The sequence below is a fragment of the Oncorhynchus keta genome, chromosome 17 (genome assembly GCF_023373465.1).
Source record: "Oncorhynchus keta strain PuntledgeMale-10-30-2019 chromosome 17, Oket_V2, whole genome shotgun sequence".
NCBI classification, from domain to species: Eukaryota; Metazoa; Chordata; class Actinopteri; order Salmoniformes; family Salmonidae; genus Oncorhynchus; species Oncorhynchus keta.
In genome coordinates, this window is record NC_068437.1 from 3,048,837 (window position 1) to 3,065,692 (window position 16,856).

Genomic DNA, 16,856 nt, shown 5'->3' on the forward strand with positions numbered 1-16,856 from the left:
CTTGTAACCCGTAAGGCTTTGACAGATAAGGCCTTAGTGGAATCAACATAAAGGAAAGGAGACATCAAAATGTTTACCACCTTTGATTTAGGGCACCACTGTATGTCAATACTTTTATAAAGTGCGTTTTAAATCGATGTTTTTCTTTCACGTTATTAGCTAGTGTCCAATTGTTCTGTGACCTTTTAGATGGCTCCTCAAGACCGAGTTGGGCTCGTTCATCACAGAGTACTTCCAGGTATGCCCTTTCACCTTGCATGTACTGTAGATTCACCATCCAAAATGATCAAAGGAGTAGTTTATTAATATAATGCACATGTAGCTACATATATAGTGTATTTAATAGCCATATCAGATTTGTAAGGATTTTGCCCCATTCATTCCAAAAAAACCTTTACAAACTTTCCAGTCAAATGTGTTTTAGGAAAATGCCTCAATAAGACCAGAGCCACGGTACCTGGAAAATCATATACATGTGTCAAATGTAGTAATAATAATGAAGTAATACATATATTTATTTTTCAATTGAAGTGAAAGGTGTTTTGGTGTTTTAATAAACTACATTTAGATTGCTGTCTTAATTATTTGTCCTGAAATAGCAGTTGAGCCAGTGGCGATTTTAGCATGTAAATCTAGGTGGGGCAAACTCCCCCCAAAAATGGAGATGCATGCCAGCAAAGCCACTACACTACACAACACTAAACAATACATGAAGTGCACTATAACGGTGACAAACGGTGCCCACAAACTGTTAGGGTCTACTTAAAGCTGTCTCAACAACGGAGTCCCAACAGCAGTCCCAACACCTTATCACTGCTATCAACAGAGCTTTGTCTGGCAGAGAAAGTTCATTCAGCCTCATTTACTGCCTTTAAAAAAAACATAGCTAATATGGTTGACTTGCTTAAACATATGTGGTTTCTACTGACAATTGAGATGTATAAATTATGGAATACTGGGACAACGAGTGGATGAGAGGCAATCCGTAATTTCGATTAAGACATTAACGAGCGAACTAGGACGGACGTAGTCAATATAACTATTTGTTAAACACTTTTGAAATGTACAGCGATAGAATTCAGAACATGGGCCATTCTTACGGTATTCTCACTATACACCAAGTCAGAACCATAGGATAAATAAGGGGGGCGCATATGCAGACAATGAAAGCTCTTACAATATTCAATGATTACATTTCTTTAAAACAGGCTATAGGCTACATGCACCACCAAGTCAAAACAGTAGGCTATATTATGAGGGGAAAAGTTACCAAATTATTAGGGTGAGGCACATGGGCTTACTGGCTTACTACACAACATAAACTTTGTTAGTTTTTCACTCTGTTTGTCAGAACCTAACAGACAACTAGTCAAAGCTCAAACAAAGTTTATTCACCCAATGGGTCAAACAGCGACCAAGACATGGTTCCAACAGCACAAGTATTTAAACCTCCCTTTAGGCGGAGTCTCCTCCTTTTTTCTAAACCCTACATCTTTGTTGCTAGGCAGGAAGTTAAGTGATGTGGGTAGTAAACTGTTCCTTCTCCATTCATGTGACCTGACCTGACCTGACCTCGGCCCCCATTCCTCACTAAAACACAGCTCTCCACCGTTATCAGTGACCGCAACCATGTGATTGCCTTTTTCCCTTACTTAGTAACTTCCCAGGCACATGGCTCTTATCCGCCCTCAATTGACCCCACCATAAACATTCCTCCTACATATAACCATTAACTTCTGGTGTAGCAAGTATTTCAAATTACAACATAACAACTCAGTATTACTTTCTTAGCTACAGTATACATATCTCCCTGGCATATTACACAATTTCTGAAGCAGCATACAATACATTTTTTGACTCTTGTTGTGCTGTGCTCACTTGAATAGGAAGTGGTGTGGTGGACCTTCGTGGGCAAATTTTGTCATCAAACTTTGTCATCAAAGTCTGGCATTCTCTGGATTTATGGTGCTTTCAAGACAACTGGGAACTCTGTAAACGTTGAATCATGACGTCAGTGATCTTCAGTTCAAAGCTCTAGAAAGAGGCTTGAGTTCCCGACTCTGAATTCCGAGTTGGAAGACCATTCAAAACTTATTTTCCCAGTCAGAGCTAGTCTTTTTCCCCGAGGTCACAGTAGTCTTGAACTCACTGAAGTCTGAGATTTCCCAGTTCCGAGTTTCCAGTTGTTTTGAACGCTGCAGAAGCCATGCTGCAGCGGGGCGGTAGCGTAGCCTAGTGGTTAGAGCGTTAGACTAGTAACCAGAAGGTTGCGAGTTCAAAACCCCCGAGCTGACAAGGTACAAATCTGTCGTTCTGCCCCTGAACAGGCCATGTTAACCCACTGTTCCCAGGCCGTCATTGAAAATAAGAATGTGAATGTCTTAATTGACTTGCCTGGTTAAATAAAGGTCAAATAAAAAAAATGCTGGATTGACAGCATTGCAAATGTTGAATGTTTAACCTTTTAAGCTTGGAAAAGAGATCCTTAAACCTAGACTTGGACCACACACCCACTCCACTGAATAGCATGCTAGTGATTGCTTTGCAATGATTGCAGTTAGCCACCGATTCCTTCCAAACCACATCATTGTTGAACTTGCAATTTCCAATGTGTTCTGTAATGTTTATGTCCAATGGCCGATGAGCACCAATATGTTTAATCTATAAATTATCTTCATAATTTCTCTTCACATGGCAAGGATCGAAAAGGATTTGCCAGTAGATTGTCGACTTCATTCATGATGATGACTGCTAGCTTGCTAGCTAAGATTTTGAAAGTATGCTGTTGACATCAGTCCAATCAAAGCTACGGTAGATATAACATGATTTGATTTATTTTTTTCTGTGGCCAATGACCTTGAGCCTTCTTGGATGGACACTTCTAATGTAACTCTATGGCAGCACCAAAGGGGCTTGAATTTTGGAGCTCTCCCAATAAATTTTGCGGTGACGTAGTGTCCCCATGAGTAACAGAACACTGAGCAAATCACGGCGCAACGAGGGAACATTACCAACCACTATGCTCCGTATTTTCCACTGGCTGTCCCACCAGCTCCTCTATATGCAATGAGCAGATTTTCTTTTGCTTAGTGCCCTTTCTGTGCATTTGTTGATCAATTATTCAGTCAGCAGAGAACTGATTTTTTTGAAGGGGTTGAAACCTGTTCATTCTGAACGTTGGTTATAAATATCCCCTTTTCTACGTGTTTTGGATAGGACACAGATTAACACCTCCTTTCAGCAACCTTACACTAACTGGCATGTGAGATGCATTTCATTTGCACACCAGATGTCTCTCATGTAGATGTTAATAGAGTCATTGGTAACAGCCATGTAAGAGAACTTGAAACTGTTACTGTTTCCTTGAATTTAAAAACATACGTTTCTAACATTTACTCTTTTCTTTCTAACAATTTGTCCTAGAATCAACTCTTGACCAAAGGCCTGTCACATATTCTGGAGAAGATTAGACTTTATGAGGGTAAGTGTACCATCTGCGCCATGAAACATTGCAAACAATTTGGCTAGTTTGCATTTACAGTTAAGGAAGCTACTTTGTTCACAGCGAGATGGTCAGGGTATTTACCCAAGGTCTTATTCTTGGGACGCATTCCTCGGTTGGAACTGATTGATGACAGGTATCTACTGTAACCGCTTGTGTTTTTACCCTATTAAACCTCTCATAAGGACACAGAAATGAGAGTGAGATCTGAGCCTCATGTAAAGAGTTTATTTGTGATTGACCACCTCAATTCAGTCTTGTGTAGCATAAAGCATTATGTGTAATAGCAATTCAATAGTAAAAATCCTTATCCAAGTGCCATATTGCTTTCCACCTGTCCAATGCTTTCAGACTCAGGGAACGAAGGCTCTGTGGAAGAACTTAGATCTGTGCCATTTGTCACAGTGTCATCTAATGGTGGTTCATTTGTCCCTCCCTTTCTCCTCAGGTGACAGTCAACTCCTTATCCTGTCTGAGATGTGGGTCAGGTTCTTCACTGGGATCTTGCCCACGCTCCAGGCTATATTCTATCCTGTTCAGGTACTGTCAACATACAGCCCGTCCTTTCGCTGAGACTTTAAACCGACTGCCTGACCCTCAGTAATCGGTACAATCCCATGGCACTTGGTTTATACAGTAGGGGTGTTATTAATCCTGCCCTCTTGGCTTAATTCTGAAACTGGCTGCTCATTCTACTGCACACAGCCAGATAGGGACAATCCTCTCCTGCCCCTGTCAGTGTAGGGTCAGAAATCTCTCCTTCCCTCTCTCAATTACAGCCTCTGCTTTTTGCCATACTCTTTCATTTATTTGGCATCTTGAAGTCCTCCCAGCCCTTTACTGCAATGTTGCCATCTAATTTCATCCCTCATGAACATCATTAGTTTATGTGTGTTTTGTCCTGTGTGAGTGCAGGGTCAGGAGCTTACCGTCAGACAGATGGCTCTACTGGGCTTCAGAGACCTGGTCCTGTTGAAGCTCTCCCTGGAAGACCTACTGCCCATTGCCACAGTCCCCCCAGCCATCACACAAATGCTGCTGATTCTGCAGGTAAGCTTACTTCTACACCAGTCATTGTAATCTGGACATGTAGACACTTCATGTGACAATTGTCACCACATATAGTAGAATAATAATAGTTAGTACATGTAGCTTCTAAACCCCTTTGGGTCAGTTGTACTACATGGCAGTACTACATGGCAAATCAGAGCCTGACTCTGTGGCAAATGAACGTAACATTATCTCACATCGTAATATGAAGTTAATGCAATTAGGGTTCAAAGTGAGGCCTCTGTGTCAACTGTCAGTGTTGAGCACCATCCCATGCTTACTCACAATGTATCTGTCCATGTTTCTGTCATTGTATCTATCCACAGGGCATCCATGAGTCTAACGGGCCCAGTCAAGAGTACTATCAGCTAGAGGGATTGGTCGAGACAGTCATCTCGCCTTACCTGGGGAACGTCCTCCACGTTAGCAACACCAACTGCTTCGTAGGTGAGTGGCCTGGGTCACAACAGAACATAGTATAAGCTTTGGTCCCACTTTTTGTAGTAAGATTAAGTGATTTTTTTTCTTTCCCTAATCATATTGTATTTTGAACAATAATGAACAGTTAATAAAAGAGTAAAATAGTACTTGTTTTCAAAAGAAGCATTAACAGCAATTTGACCAGTTTTTTAATAAGAAGGAGAATGTGTGATCCCTTTACCGTGGCCCCCAGGCTCTATGAGGGGAAATAAGCCTTGAAAGCCCTAACTAGGCTTCTATGGCATGACAAATCACATAAAAAAACATCACCAGAGCCTGCAAATCTGCATTTGATCACATTTCTTATCCCACTGGCCTGGAACTGGCTAGCACACACACTTTCTTTATTGCACTTTTACTCCCCTTCCCCAGTGGAGTTGTTTCTACGATTGCCATTACAGTCAACCTGATCAATTCAATGGCTTGGGATGGTCGTGACATCATGCACTAAACTAGAGCATGCAGATATCCCAGAGTAATTAAAGGCCCAATGCAGCAGTTTTTATATCAATATCAAATAATTTCAGGGTAACAATTAAGTACCTTACTGTAATAGATTTCCATTAAAATGGGCAAAAATAGCTTTTGGGAGTGGTCTGAGTGGGGAAGGGAAAACCAGCTGTTTTCACCTTTATTTATTTAACCAGGTAGGCTAGTTGAGAACACGTTCTCATTTGCAACTGCGACCTGGCCAAGATAAAGCGTAGCAATTCGACACATACAACAACACAGAGTTACACATGGAATAAACAAAACATACAGTCAACAAAAGAAAACAAAAAGTCTATATACAGTGAGTGCAAATTAGGTAATTTAAGGAAATAAATAGGCCATGGTGGCGAAGTAATTACAATATAGTCAATCACCACCTTCCGGAGACACCTGAAACCCCACCTCTTTAAGGAATACCTAGGATAGGATAAGTAATCCTTCTCACCCCCCTTTAAGATTTAGATGCACTATTGTAAAGTGACTATTCTACTGGATGTCATAAGGTGAATGCACCAATTTGTAAGTCGCTCTGGACAAGAGCGTCTGCTAAATGACTTAAATGTAAATGTAATAGCAATTAAAAACTGGAATCGTAGATCGGCAGAAGATGAATGTGCAGGTAGAGATACTGGGGTACAAAGGAGCAAAATAAATAAATACCAGTATGGGGATGAGGTAGGTAGATAGATGGGCTGTTTACAGATAGGCTAAGTAAAGGTGCAGTGATCAGTAAAATGCTCTGACAGCTGGTGCTTAAGGCTAGTGAGGGAGATGTGAGTCTCCAGCTTCAGAGATTTTTGCAATTCGTTCTAGTCATGGGCAGCAGAGAACTGGAAGGAAAGACGACCAAAGGAGGAATTGGCTTTGGGGGTGACCAGTGAGATATACCTGCTGGAGCGCGTGCTACGAGGGGGTGCTGCTATGGTGACCAGTGAGCTGAGATAAGGCAGGGCTTTACCTAGCAGAAACTTGTAGATAACCTGTAGCCCGTGGGTTTGGCGACGAGTATGAAGCGAGGGCCAACCAACGAGAGTTTACAGGTCGCAATGGTGGGTAGTGTATGGGGCTTTGGTGACAAAATGGATGGCACTGTGATAGACTGCATCTAGTTTGTTGAGTAGAGTGTTGGAGGCTATTTTATAGATGACATCACCGAAGTCGAGGATCGGAAGGATGGTCAGTTTTACGAGGGTATGTTTGGCAGCATGAGTGAAGGATGCTTTGTTGCAATATAGGAAGCCGATTCTAAATTTAATTTTGGATTGGAGATGCTTAATGTGAGTCTGGAAGGAGAGTTTACAGTCTAACCAGACACCCAGGTATTTGTAGTTGTCCACGTATTCTAAGTCAGAGCCGTCCAGAGTAGTGATGCTGGACGGGCGAGCAGGTGCGGGCAGCGATCGATTGAAAAGTATGCATTTAGTTTTACCTGCGTTTAAGAGCAGTTGGAGGCCACGGAAGGAGAGTTGTATGGCATTGAAGCTCGTCTGGAGGTTAGTTAGCACAGTGTCCAAGGAGGGGCCAGAAGTATACAGAATGGTGTCGTCTGCGTAGAGGTGGATCAGAGAATCACCAGCAGCAAGAGCAACATCATTGATGTATACAGAAAAGAGAGTCGGCCTGAGAATTTAACCCTGTGGCACACCCATAGAGACTGTCAGAGGTCCAGACAACAGGCCCTCCGATTTGACACACTGAACTCTATCAGGGAAGTAAGTTGGTAAACCAGGCGAGGCAATCATTTGAGAAACCAAGGCTGTCGAGTCTGCCAATAAGAATGTTGTGATTGACAGAGTCGAAAGCCTTGGCCAGGTCGATGAATACGGCCGCACAGTAATGTCTCTTATCGATGGCGGTTATGATGCCGTTTAGAACCTTGAGCGTGGCTGAAGTGCACCCATGACCAGCTCTGAAACCAGATTGCATAGCATAGAAGGTATGGTGGGATTCGAAATGGTCAGTAATCTGTTTGTTAATTTGGCTTTCAAAGACCTTAGAAAGAGGGGTAGCGATGTGGAAAGCATGGCCAGTCGTAGAGAAATGCTTATTGAAATTATCAATTATAGCGGATTTATCGGTGGTGACAATGTTTCCTAGCCTCAGAGCAGTGGGCAGCTGGGAGGAGGTGCTCTTATTCTCCATGGACTTTACAGTGTCCCAGAACTTTTTTTGAGTTTGTACTACAGGATGCAAATTTCTGTTTGAAAAAGCTTGCCTTAGCTTTTCTAACTGCCTGTGTATATTTGTTCCTAACTTCCCTGGAGAGTTGCATATCACGGGGGCTATTCGATGCTAATGCAGAACACCACAGGATGTTTTTGTGCTGGTCAAGGGCAGACAGGTCTGGCGTGAACCAAGGACTATATCTATTCCTAGTTCTAAATGTTTTGAGAGGGGCATGCTTGTTTAAGATGGTGAGGAAGGCACTTTTAAAGAATAGCCAGGCATCTTCTACTGACGGGATGAGGTCAATGTCATTCCAGGATACCCCGGCCAGGTCGATTAGAAAGGCCGGCTCGCAGAGGTGTTTCAATGAGCATTTGACCGTGATGAGGGGTGGTCGTTTGGTTGCAGACCCATTACGGATGCAGGCAATGAGGCAGTGATCGCTGAGTTGTAAATTGTATTTTCAATCAGCAACTACAGTGCCAGCAACAGTATTGACACCCCTTGACTTTTTCCACATTTTGTTGTGTTACAGCCTACATTTAAATTGAGATTTTGTTTTGGCACTGGCCTACACACAATACCCCATAATGTCTAAGTGGAATAATGTTTTTTTGACATTTTTACAAATGAATTAAAAATGAAAGCTGAAATGTCTTGAGTCAATAAGTATTCAACCCTTTTGTTATGGCAAGACTAAGTGAATCAACAACAACAGTACATACTTCACAAAACTAACCTAATTGACAGATTGAAAAGATTGGAGCTTATACAGGATAAAAAATATTACAAAACATGCATACTGTTTGATACAAGGCACTAAAGCAATACTGCAAATAAAATGTGATAAAGCACTTTCTGTCCTGAATACAAATGGTTGATGTGTGTTATGTTTGAGGCAAATCCAATACAACACATTATTGAGTACCACTCTACATATTTTCAAGCACAGTAGCTGAATCATGTTATGGGTGTGCTTGAAATTGTTATGTTTTTCCAGATGAAAAATAAATAGAATAGAGCTAAGCACAGGCAAAATCCTAGAGGAAAATCTGGTTGAGTCTGCTTTCCTCCATACACTGGGAGATGAATTACATTTACATTTACATTTAAGTCATTTAGCAGACGCTCTTATCCAGAGCGACTTACAAATTGGTGCATTCACCTTATGACATCCAGTAGAGCAGTCACTTTACAATAGTGCATCTAAATCTTAAAGGGGGGGGGGGTGAGAAGGATTACTTATCCTATCCTAGGTATTCCTTAAAGAGGTGGGGTTTCAGGTGTCTCCGGAAGGTGGTGATTGACTCCGCTGTCCTGGCGTCGGAGGGAGTTTGTTCCACCCATTGGGGGCCAGAGCAGCGAACAGTTTTGACTGGGCTGAGCGGGAACTGTACTTCCTCAGTGGTAGGGGGCGAGCAGGCCAGAGGTGGATGAACGCAGTGCCCTTGTTTGGGTGTAGGGCCTGATCAGAGCCTGGAGGTACTGAGGTGCCGTTCCCCTCACAGCTCCGTAGGCAAGCACCATGGTCTTGTAGCGGATGCGAGCTTCAACTGGAAGCCAGTGGAGAGAGCGGAGGAGCGGGGTGGCGTGAGAGAACTTGGGAAGGTTGAACACCAGACGGGCTGCGGCGTTCTGGATGAGTTGTAGGGGTTTAATGGCACAGGCAGGGAGCCCAGCCAACAGCGAGTTGCAGTAATCCAGACGGGAGATGACAAGTGCCTGGATTAGTATCTGCGCCGCTTCCTGTGTGAGGCAGGGTCGTACTCTGCGGATGTTGTAGAGCATGAACCTACAGGAACGGGCCACCGCCTTGAATTCAGGAATAATTATTTAAGGCACAGGAAATATCACTTATAAAAAGAAAATGTTGCACTGTTAGTTTCATCAGCTGTTGTACAATATGATAGAAAAAAAACTGGAAATAAACATATTTTTGACTACTGGGCCTTTAACAATTGTTCTTGAATTAGGACTGGTGAACTACATTGCATTGCATTTATCCAATGCATAATCATCAGGAGTCGACTGTATTACTTTCAAACAATAGCAGAGAAATACTCAAACAGGTGTTTTCCTCTTCTTCTCTCCCTAGAATGCCGAGCACCACTTTCCAGGTTAAGAGGAGTGGCACAACCAGAGATCACTGTTACTCATCATCATGCCTCAGACTCCTCCTCTCTGGCTCCCCTAGTGGAGCAGGAGGGGGAATCCTATCTGGAGAAGGTGGGAGGAGTCCGACGCCACACAGTGGCCAATGCACACTCCGACATACGGCTGCTCTCAGCTTCTGGCAGGATGCAGCCTGGGATGGAGGAGGACAGTGGTGGCGGTGGTGGGAACGGGATGGCAGGCAACGGCATGCTGCCCAGGCCTTTCTCCAGCCATCCAGACATCCTGGAATCCCCACTGGGAGTGGTGGGGCCCTTTAGAAAGCAGAGATCGACTGAAATCAGCTGCCATCCTCCCAGCTAACCAGTGATAGCAGCTGGAGACCATTGTTGTTATTGATTCCTGGAAACTGAGGGGATAAAAAACATCTCTGAGTGTGAACAGGGTGGTTGGGTGGAGTCCCTGTCACCCAGGGGCTTTCCCTCCTCTGTGCTCAGAGGCCAAAATGTGGAAACAGTTGATTGTTTACGTACAGCTCTGTTACCCGAATTGCCAACATGTCAGATCAATTCACATTATTTTATTCCTGGGACGCATTCCTCGGTTGGAACTGATTGATGACAGGCATCTACCGTAACAGCTAGTGTTTTTACCCTATTTAACCTCTCATAAGGACACAGGGGACAGTGAGATCTGAGCCTCATGTAAAGAAAGTATATTTGTGACTGACCGCCTCGATTTGGTCTTTTGTAACATTGTTTTAGTATTTTTTTTACATTAGATAAAAGTTGACTCCCTAGACTCACAGCTAGAAAAACTGTATATCATACACTGCAGTTGAGGAACAAATGGGAAAGTAATTCTGCTTTGAAAGTTGAAAAACTTGTAACCCCACTTTTGAGAAAATGGTCCTTGAATGTTTGGTACACGAGCTCTTCTTATTCCACACCCATTCAGCATCGTTTACACCCTCTTAAGACTTAGCCCAACCAATCTCTTTCACGTGTGAGGCAATGTGCTAAACAGTGAGTATGGTAGTGTACAACCAAAGATTTCAAGACTAAAGGCTGGTTTATACTACATCTATCAACAGTTGTCACAGTGACATCATGAACATTCTATTGTCGTCCGACAAGTGTTGTTGTTCTGAAAAATTATTAACAAAAAAAATGACATCATGCATGACTTCAGCAGCCTGGGGGTCCAAAATAGCATAACTGGTGCGTATTAACACCAATAAACCCATCTGTTTAAAAATTAAAAGCAACTTTCGAAACAATGTTTTTGGTTAGTTTCTAGCCTGTTAGAAGGTGTAAATGGTACAGTGAAATGGTTCCTTGAATAGTGGAGTCTTTTGTTTAGACATGTAGCTAGCTAGCTAAACAATGAACCATAATCCCAACTCATAACATTACTACCCTGCATGAATCTACAGGTAGATAAATCTAGCCAACTAGCTGGGTTCAATGTTAGCTATCTAGCTAAGATTAGGCTATAACTAGCAATTACAAATGGCTCTGAGATATGCATAACGTTACTACACAGATCACACATGTAACATTAACTTGCGCCAGACAGCTAATGTTAGCTAGCTAACAGTAAGCTTTAACTTGCAATGAAAATGACTTTCTGTCTAAATATATCTGAAAATGTAGCAAGCTACATGGATGAACGTTTCTCCATCTCTGTCACGGATGCCATGCTTGCCCTTAGTTTCAAATAAAAAAATTTATTTGTCACATACACATGGTTAGCAGATGTTAATGTGAGTGTAGCGAAATGCTTATGCTTCTAGTTCCGACAATGCAGTAATAACCAATGAGTAATCTAACCTAACAATTTCACAACAGCTACCTTATACACACAAGTGTAAAGGGATGAAGAATATGTACATAAAGATATATGAATTAGTGATGGTACAGAACGGCATAGGCAAGATGCAGTAGATGGTATCGAGTACAGTATATACATATGAGATGAGTAATGTAGGGTATAATAATATTATATTAAGTGGCTAGTGATACATTTTTTACATACATTTTTACATTATTAAAGTGGCTGGAGTTGAGTCAGTATGTTGGCAGCAGCCACTCAATGTTAGTGGTGGCTGTTTAACAGTCTGATAGCCTTGAGATAGAAGCTGTTTTTCAGTCTCTCGGTCCCTGCTTTGATACACCTGTACTGACCTCTACTTCTGGATGATAGCAGGGTGAACAGGCAGTGGCTCAGGTGGTTGATGTCCTTGATGATCTTTATGGCCTTCCTGTGACATCGGGTGGTGTAGGTGTCCTGTAGGGTAGGTAGTTTGCCCCCGGTGATGCGTTGTGCAGACCTCACTACCCTCTGGAGAGCCTTGTGGGCGGAGCAGTTGCCGTACCAGGTGGCGATACAGCCCGACAGGATGCTCTCGATTGTGCATCTGTAGAAGTTTGTGAGTGCTTTTGGTGACGAGCCAAATTTCTTCAGCCTCCCGAGGTTGAAGAGGCGCTGCTGCACCTTCTTCACCACGCTGTGTGTGTGGGTGGACCAATTCAGTTTGTCCATGATGTGTACGCCGAGGAACTTAAAACTTACTACCCTGTCCACTACTGTCCCGTCGATGTGATAGGGGGGTGCTCCCTCTGCTGTTTCTTGAAGTCTACGATAATTTCCTTTGTTTTGTTGACGTTGAGTGTGAGGTTATTTTCCTGACATCACACTCCGAGGGCCCTCACCTCCTCCCTGTAGGCTGCCTCGTTGTTGGTAATCAAGCCTACCACTGTAGTGTCGCCTGCAAACTTGATGATCGAGTTGGAGGTCTGCATGGCAATGCAGTCGTGGGTGAACAGAGAGTACAGGAGAGGGCTCAGAACGCACCCTTGTGGGGCCCCAGTGTTGAGGATCAGCGGGGTGGAGATGTTGTTTCCTACCCTCACCACCTGTGGGCGGCCCGTCAGGAAGTCCAGTACCCAGTTGCACAGGGCGGGGTTGAGACCCAGGGTCTCGAGCTTGATGACGAGTAAGGAGGGTACTATGGTGTTAAATGCTGAGCTGTAGTCGATGAACAGCATTCTCACATAGGTATAGGTATTGATAGGTATTCCTCTCTACAGTGTGGTTGTGATTGCGTCATCTGTTGGACCTGTTGGGGCGGTACGCAAATTGGAGTGGGTCAAGGGTGTCAGGTAGGGTGGAGGTGATATGGTCCTTGACTAGTCTCTCAAAGCACTTCATGATGACGGAAGTGAGTGCTACGGGGCGGTAGTCGTTTAGCTCAGTTACCTTAGCTTTCTTGGGAACGGTGGCCCTCTTGGCCCTCTTGAAGCATGTGGAGACAGCAGACTGGGATAAGGGTTGATTGAATATGTCCGTAAACACACCAGCCAGCTGGTCTGCGCATGCTCTGAGGACGCGGCTAGGGATTCCGTCTGGGCCTGCAGCCTTGCGAGGGTTAACACGTTTAAATGTTTTACTCACGTCGGCTGCAGTGAAGGAGAGTCTGCAGGTTTTGGTAGCGGGCCATGTCAGTGGCACTGTATTGTCCTCAAAGCGAGCAAAGGAGTTGTTTAGTTTGAAGATGCAATCCAGACAGGTGCTTTAAACAACAGCCTTATGTGTTCTCTTATCGACCGCCTCCGCATTTACAATCATACGCCTAAATCTCCTTAGCTATAATACTCTGCTTCCACCAGTCATTCCACTGATTTCAAAACTCGATCCTCCAGAACGTGGAGAGCCTTAGCAACATTTGTGCAGTTCTCATGACACCTTTCAAAAAAGCCACTTTAGAAAGAATTACCTTCACATACTACGCAGCTCATGATATAGACATAAGCGTGCTACATAGCAGACCATTCTGAACATATCTCTCGGCATGTCCAGCAAATCCATTATCTCAGCCAATCATGGCTAACAGGAAGGTTCCTCTTTTTTGCTATGGCTTTAACAACTATGCTCGTACTATACCAATTTTGTTTGTATTTAAAGATGGCATACAAGTTTATTGTTAAGGCACATGAAAGTTCACATGTTCCAGAAGGCATTTCTGCCCAAAACGGCATTTTTATAATAAAAAAAAATAAAAAAAATATGTTCAAACGCCTCTCCTGTGAAGTTGTGACGCGCGACTTGACGCCTAGTTTCCTGAAACGAGTAACATTGCACTGTGTAAGAGTCACCATTGCAAGGAATGTCTGTGCTGCTGAGTTAACACGAAAGACAAACTGTCACACCCTGACCTCAGAGATCCTTTTTATGTCTCTATTTGGTTTGGTCAGGGTGTGATTTGGGGTGAGTATTCTATGTTCTATTATTTGTATTTCTAGGTTTTTGTAGGGTTCTCAATCAGGGACAGATGTTTATCGTTATCTCTGATTGAGAACCATACTTAGGTAGCCCTTTCCCACCTGTCTTTGTGGGAAGTTGACTTTGTTTAGGGCACATAGCAGTTAGCTTCATGGTTTGTTTTGTAGTGTTTATTGTTTTGTTCGACATCTTTTTAAATAAAGGAATATGTACGCTGCACCTTGGTCCAGTTCTTTCAACGGTCTTGACACAAACCCTTCGGTAACATGGGATCTAAGGTAAAGGGACTGAAACCGCAAAGCCCTTTCTGCCAGTGATGTAGTACTCCAAACCGGTCTGGAGACCACATACTCCAGACCACATATTGAGTGTCTCGGTCTTGGAGACTCGTAATTTCTTCCTGAGACCAGCTGAGTAAAAAAATGATCAGCTTCCATTCAGTCAGCACATGAAACCGCTTCGCCAGGCCAAATATATACACTCCTTTATTGAAACGTTAAAATATTAACACCTATTGAAACCTGAGCTTCCTACTTTACTCGTAACATTACTGTCATTAACATTAACATTGTTTTATTTCTTTACTTACCTATTGTTCACCTAATATCTTGTTTGCACTATTGGTTAGAGCCTGTAAGTAAGCATTTCACTGTAAGATCTACACCTGTTGTATTCGGCGCATGTGACAAACTTTGATTAGATTAGGTTTCAATAGGCGATAAGATATTTATGTTTGTATATATTTGGCCTGGCGAAGCGGTTTTATGTGCTGACTGAATGGAAGCTGCTAATTTAGTTTTTTACTCAGCTGGTCTTGGCTGGTCTCAGGAAGAAATTGCGAGTCCTCATTGTCCAAGACTGAGTCAAGGCTGAGTAAAAATGTATCCGAAACAAGACCGAGACACTATGTGGTCTGGAGTATGTGGTCTCCGGATTTATCTCCCCTGAGACCACCAAAGGAAAATCCTGATTAGATATGTTTTCTCTTCAGTATTAACCATTTTCTTTCCAAACAAAACTGAAGTGATTTAATCATCACTGGAAACATAATTCTAATTATTATTTTATAAATCCATAACCCTTCTTTTGAAGGCTGTAGAAGGCCCATTGTTCCCCAATGTGTTTGGGTTAGTAATAATTTGTAGAGTGGCTCTATTGTCCCTCAACATGCCTTTATTCACTATTCAAGTCAAATCACATTTTATTTGTCACATACACATGGTTAGCAGATGTTGATGCGTTGTGTGTAGAGAAATGCTTCTGAGTGTCTAAATAATCCATATGTTGGTCTGAAATATGATCACAGAAATACTGGACATTTTGAACTCATATTATGGTGGTGATTAGACAAAATTACAATCATTGTCCTGAATTAGACTTGCTTTTTTCTGGTCTCGGACTTGACTCTGTCTCGGACCCCTTGTCCCCTAACGGTCTTGGTCTTGACTTGGACTCGATTTGCTCTGGTCTTGAATCGGTCTCACTATAGGTGGTCTCCAACACAACACTACTTTCTGCCTATTCGAAGTTCAATGTACAATGTGACTATTTTTAACTATTTTTAATTGACTATTTTTACCAGCAAGCTACACTTTACATACGAAGTATCAGTGGTATTTTCTTGTGGCAAGGCCTAACAGAGTGCATACTTTAGCTAGGCGTCAGGTGGAACTGGTACGCTCATACTGTGAATCCAGCCTGCTATGCTGGATGCATGAGCAGTGTATGAATGAAGTTATGAGTGAAATTATGCTTCCAGTCTATTTTATAGACACCGGCATGCATCTCCTGCCCATCAAACATTTGATAAAGTGGCTATGTGATACGATGACAGTGCAGAAGCTCCAAAGCCTACAATGGTGGGATGCTTACGATACGCCTGTAGTGAAGCAGCTCTGTAAGGTACCAAGTTTGATCATTCAGGTTTTAAAACTGGCATCTCATTGTTCAGTCAATTTTGTGTCAATTTGTTTGTTTAATCAAAAATGTATTTTTACTAACAAAAGTCATACCTATGTACACTGCCGTTCAAAAGTTTGGGGTCACTTAGAAATTTCCTGAAGATCTCATACAACGCTGTGTACCAGTTGGGGAACCCTGCTGTACATCATCCCTGAGTTGATAAAAGTTCACATTTAATTGACCTCATCCACAGTCATAAAAAGTACACTTTATTTTCACTACCATTGATCAATACCATCGATCACCACATTCTTTTGGAGAGATTGGAAACCCAAATTGGTCTACACGGACAAGTTCTGGCCTGGTTTAGATCTTATCTGTCGGAAAGATATCAGTTTGTCTCTGTGAATGGTTTGTCCTCTGACAAATCAACTGTAAATTTCGGTGTTCCTCAAGGTTCCATTTTAGGACCACTATTGTTTTCACTATATATTTTACCTCTTGGGGATGTCATTCGAAAACATAATGTTAACTTTCAGTGCTATGCGGATGACACACAGCTGTACATTTCAATGAAACATGGTAAAGCCCCAAAATTGCCCTCGCTAGAAGTCTGTGTTTCAGACATAAGGAAGTGGATGGCTGCAAACTTTCTACTTTTAAACTTGGACAAAACAGAGATGCTTGTTCTAGGTCCCAAGAAACAAAGAGATCTTCTGTTGAATCTGACAATTAATCTTAATGTTTGTACAGTCATCTCAAATAAAACTGTGAAGGACCTCGGCATTACTCTGGACCCTGATTTCTGTTTTGACGAACATATCAAGACTGTTTCAAGCACAGCTTTTTCCCATCTACGTAACATTGC

The 16,856-nt window shown here is 42.6% G+C and overlaps 1 protein-coding gene across 4 annotated transcripts in view; it reads left to right on the forward strand.

Moving 5' to 3' along the window:
- Positions 1-14,303, forward strand: part of prr5l (proline rich 5 like) — a 46,352-nt gene extending 32,049 nt beyond the window's left edge. For all 4 annotated transcript variants that reach the window (XM_052465230.1, XM_052465231.1, XM_035790397.2 and 1 more), the window contains 6 exons: positions 190-238; positions 3,424-3,481; positions 3,951-4,042; positions 4,418-4,552; positions 4,879-4,999; positions 9,786-14,303. In XM_052465230.1, the coding sequence (XP_052321190.1) occupies positions 190-238; positions 3,424-3,481; positions 3,951-4,042; positions 4,418-4,552; positions 4,879-4,999; positions 9,786-10,165 (835 nt within the window). In that variant the 3' untranslated portion in view covers positions 10,166-14,303. The remainder of the gene's footprint in view (positions 1-189; positions 239-3,423; positions 3,482-3,950; positions 4,043-4,417; positions 4,553-4,878; positions 5,000-9,785) is intronic.
- The last annotated feature ends 2,553 nt before the right edge of the window (positions 14,304-16,856 follow it).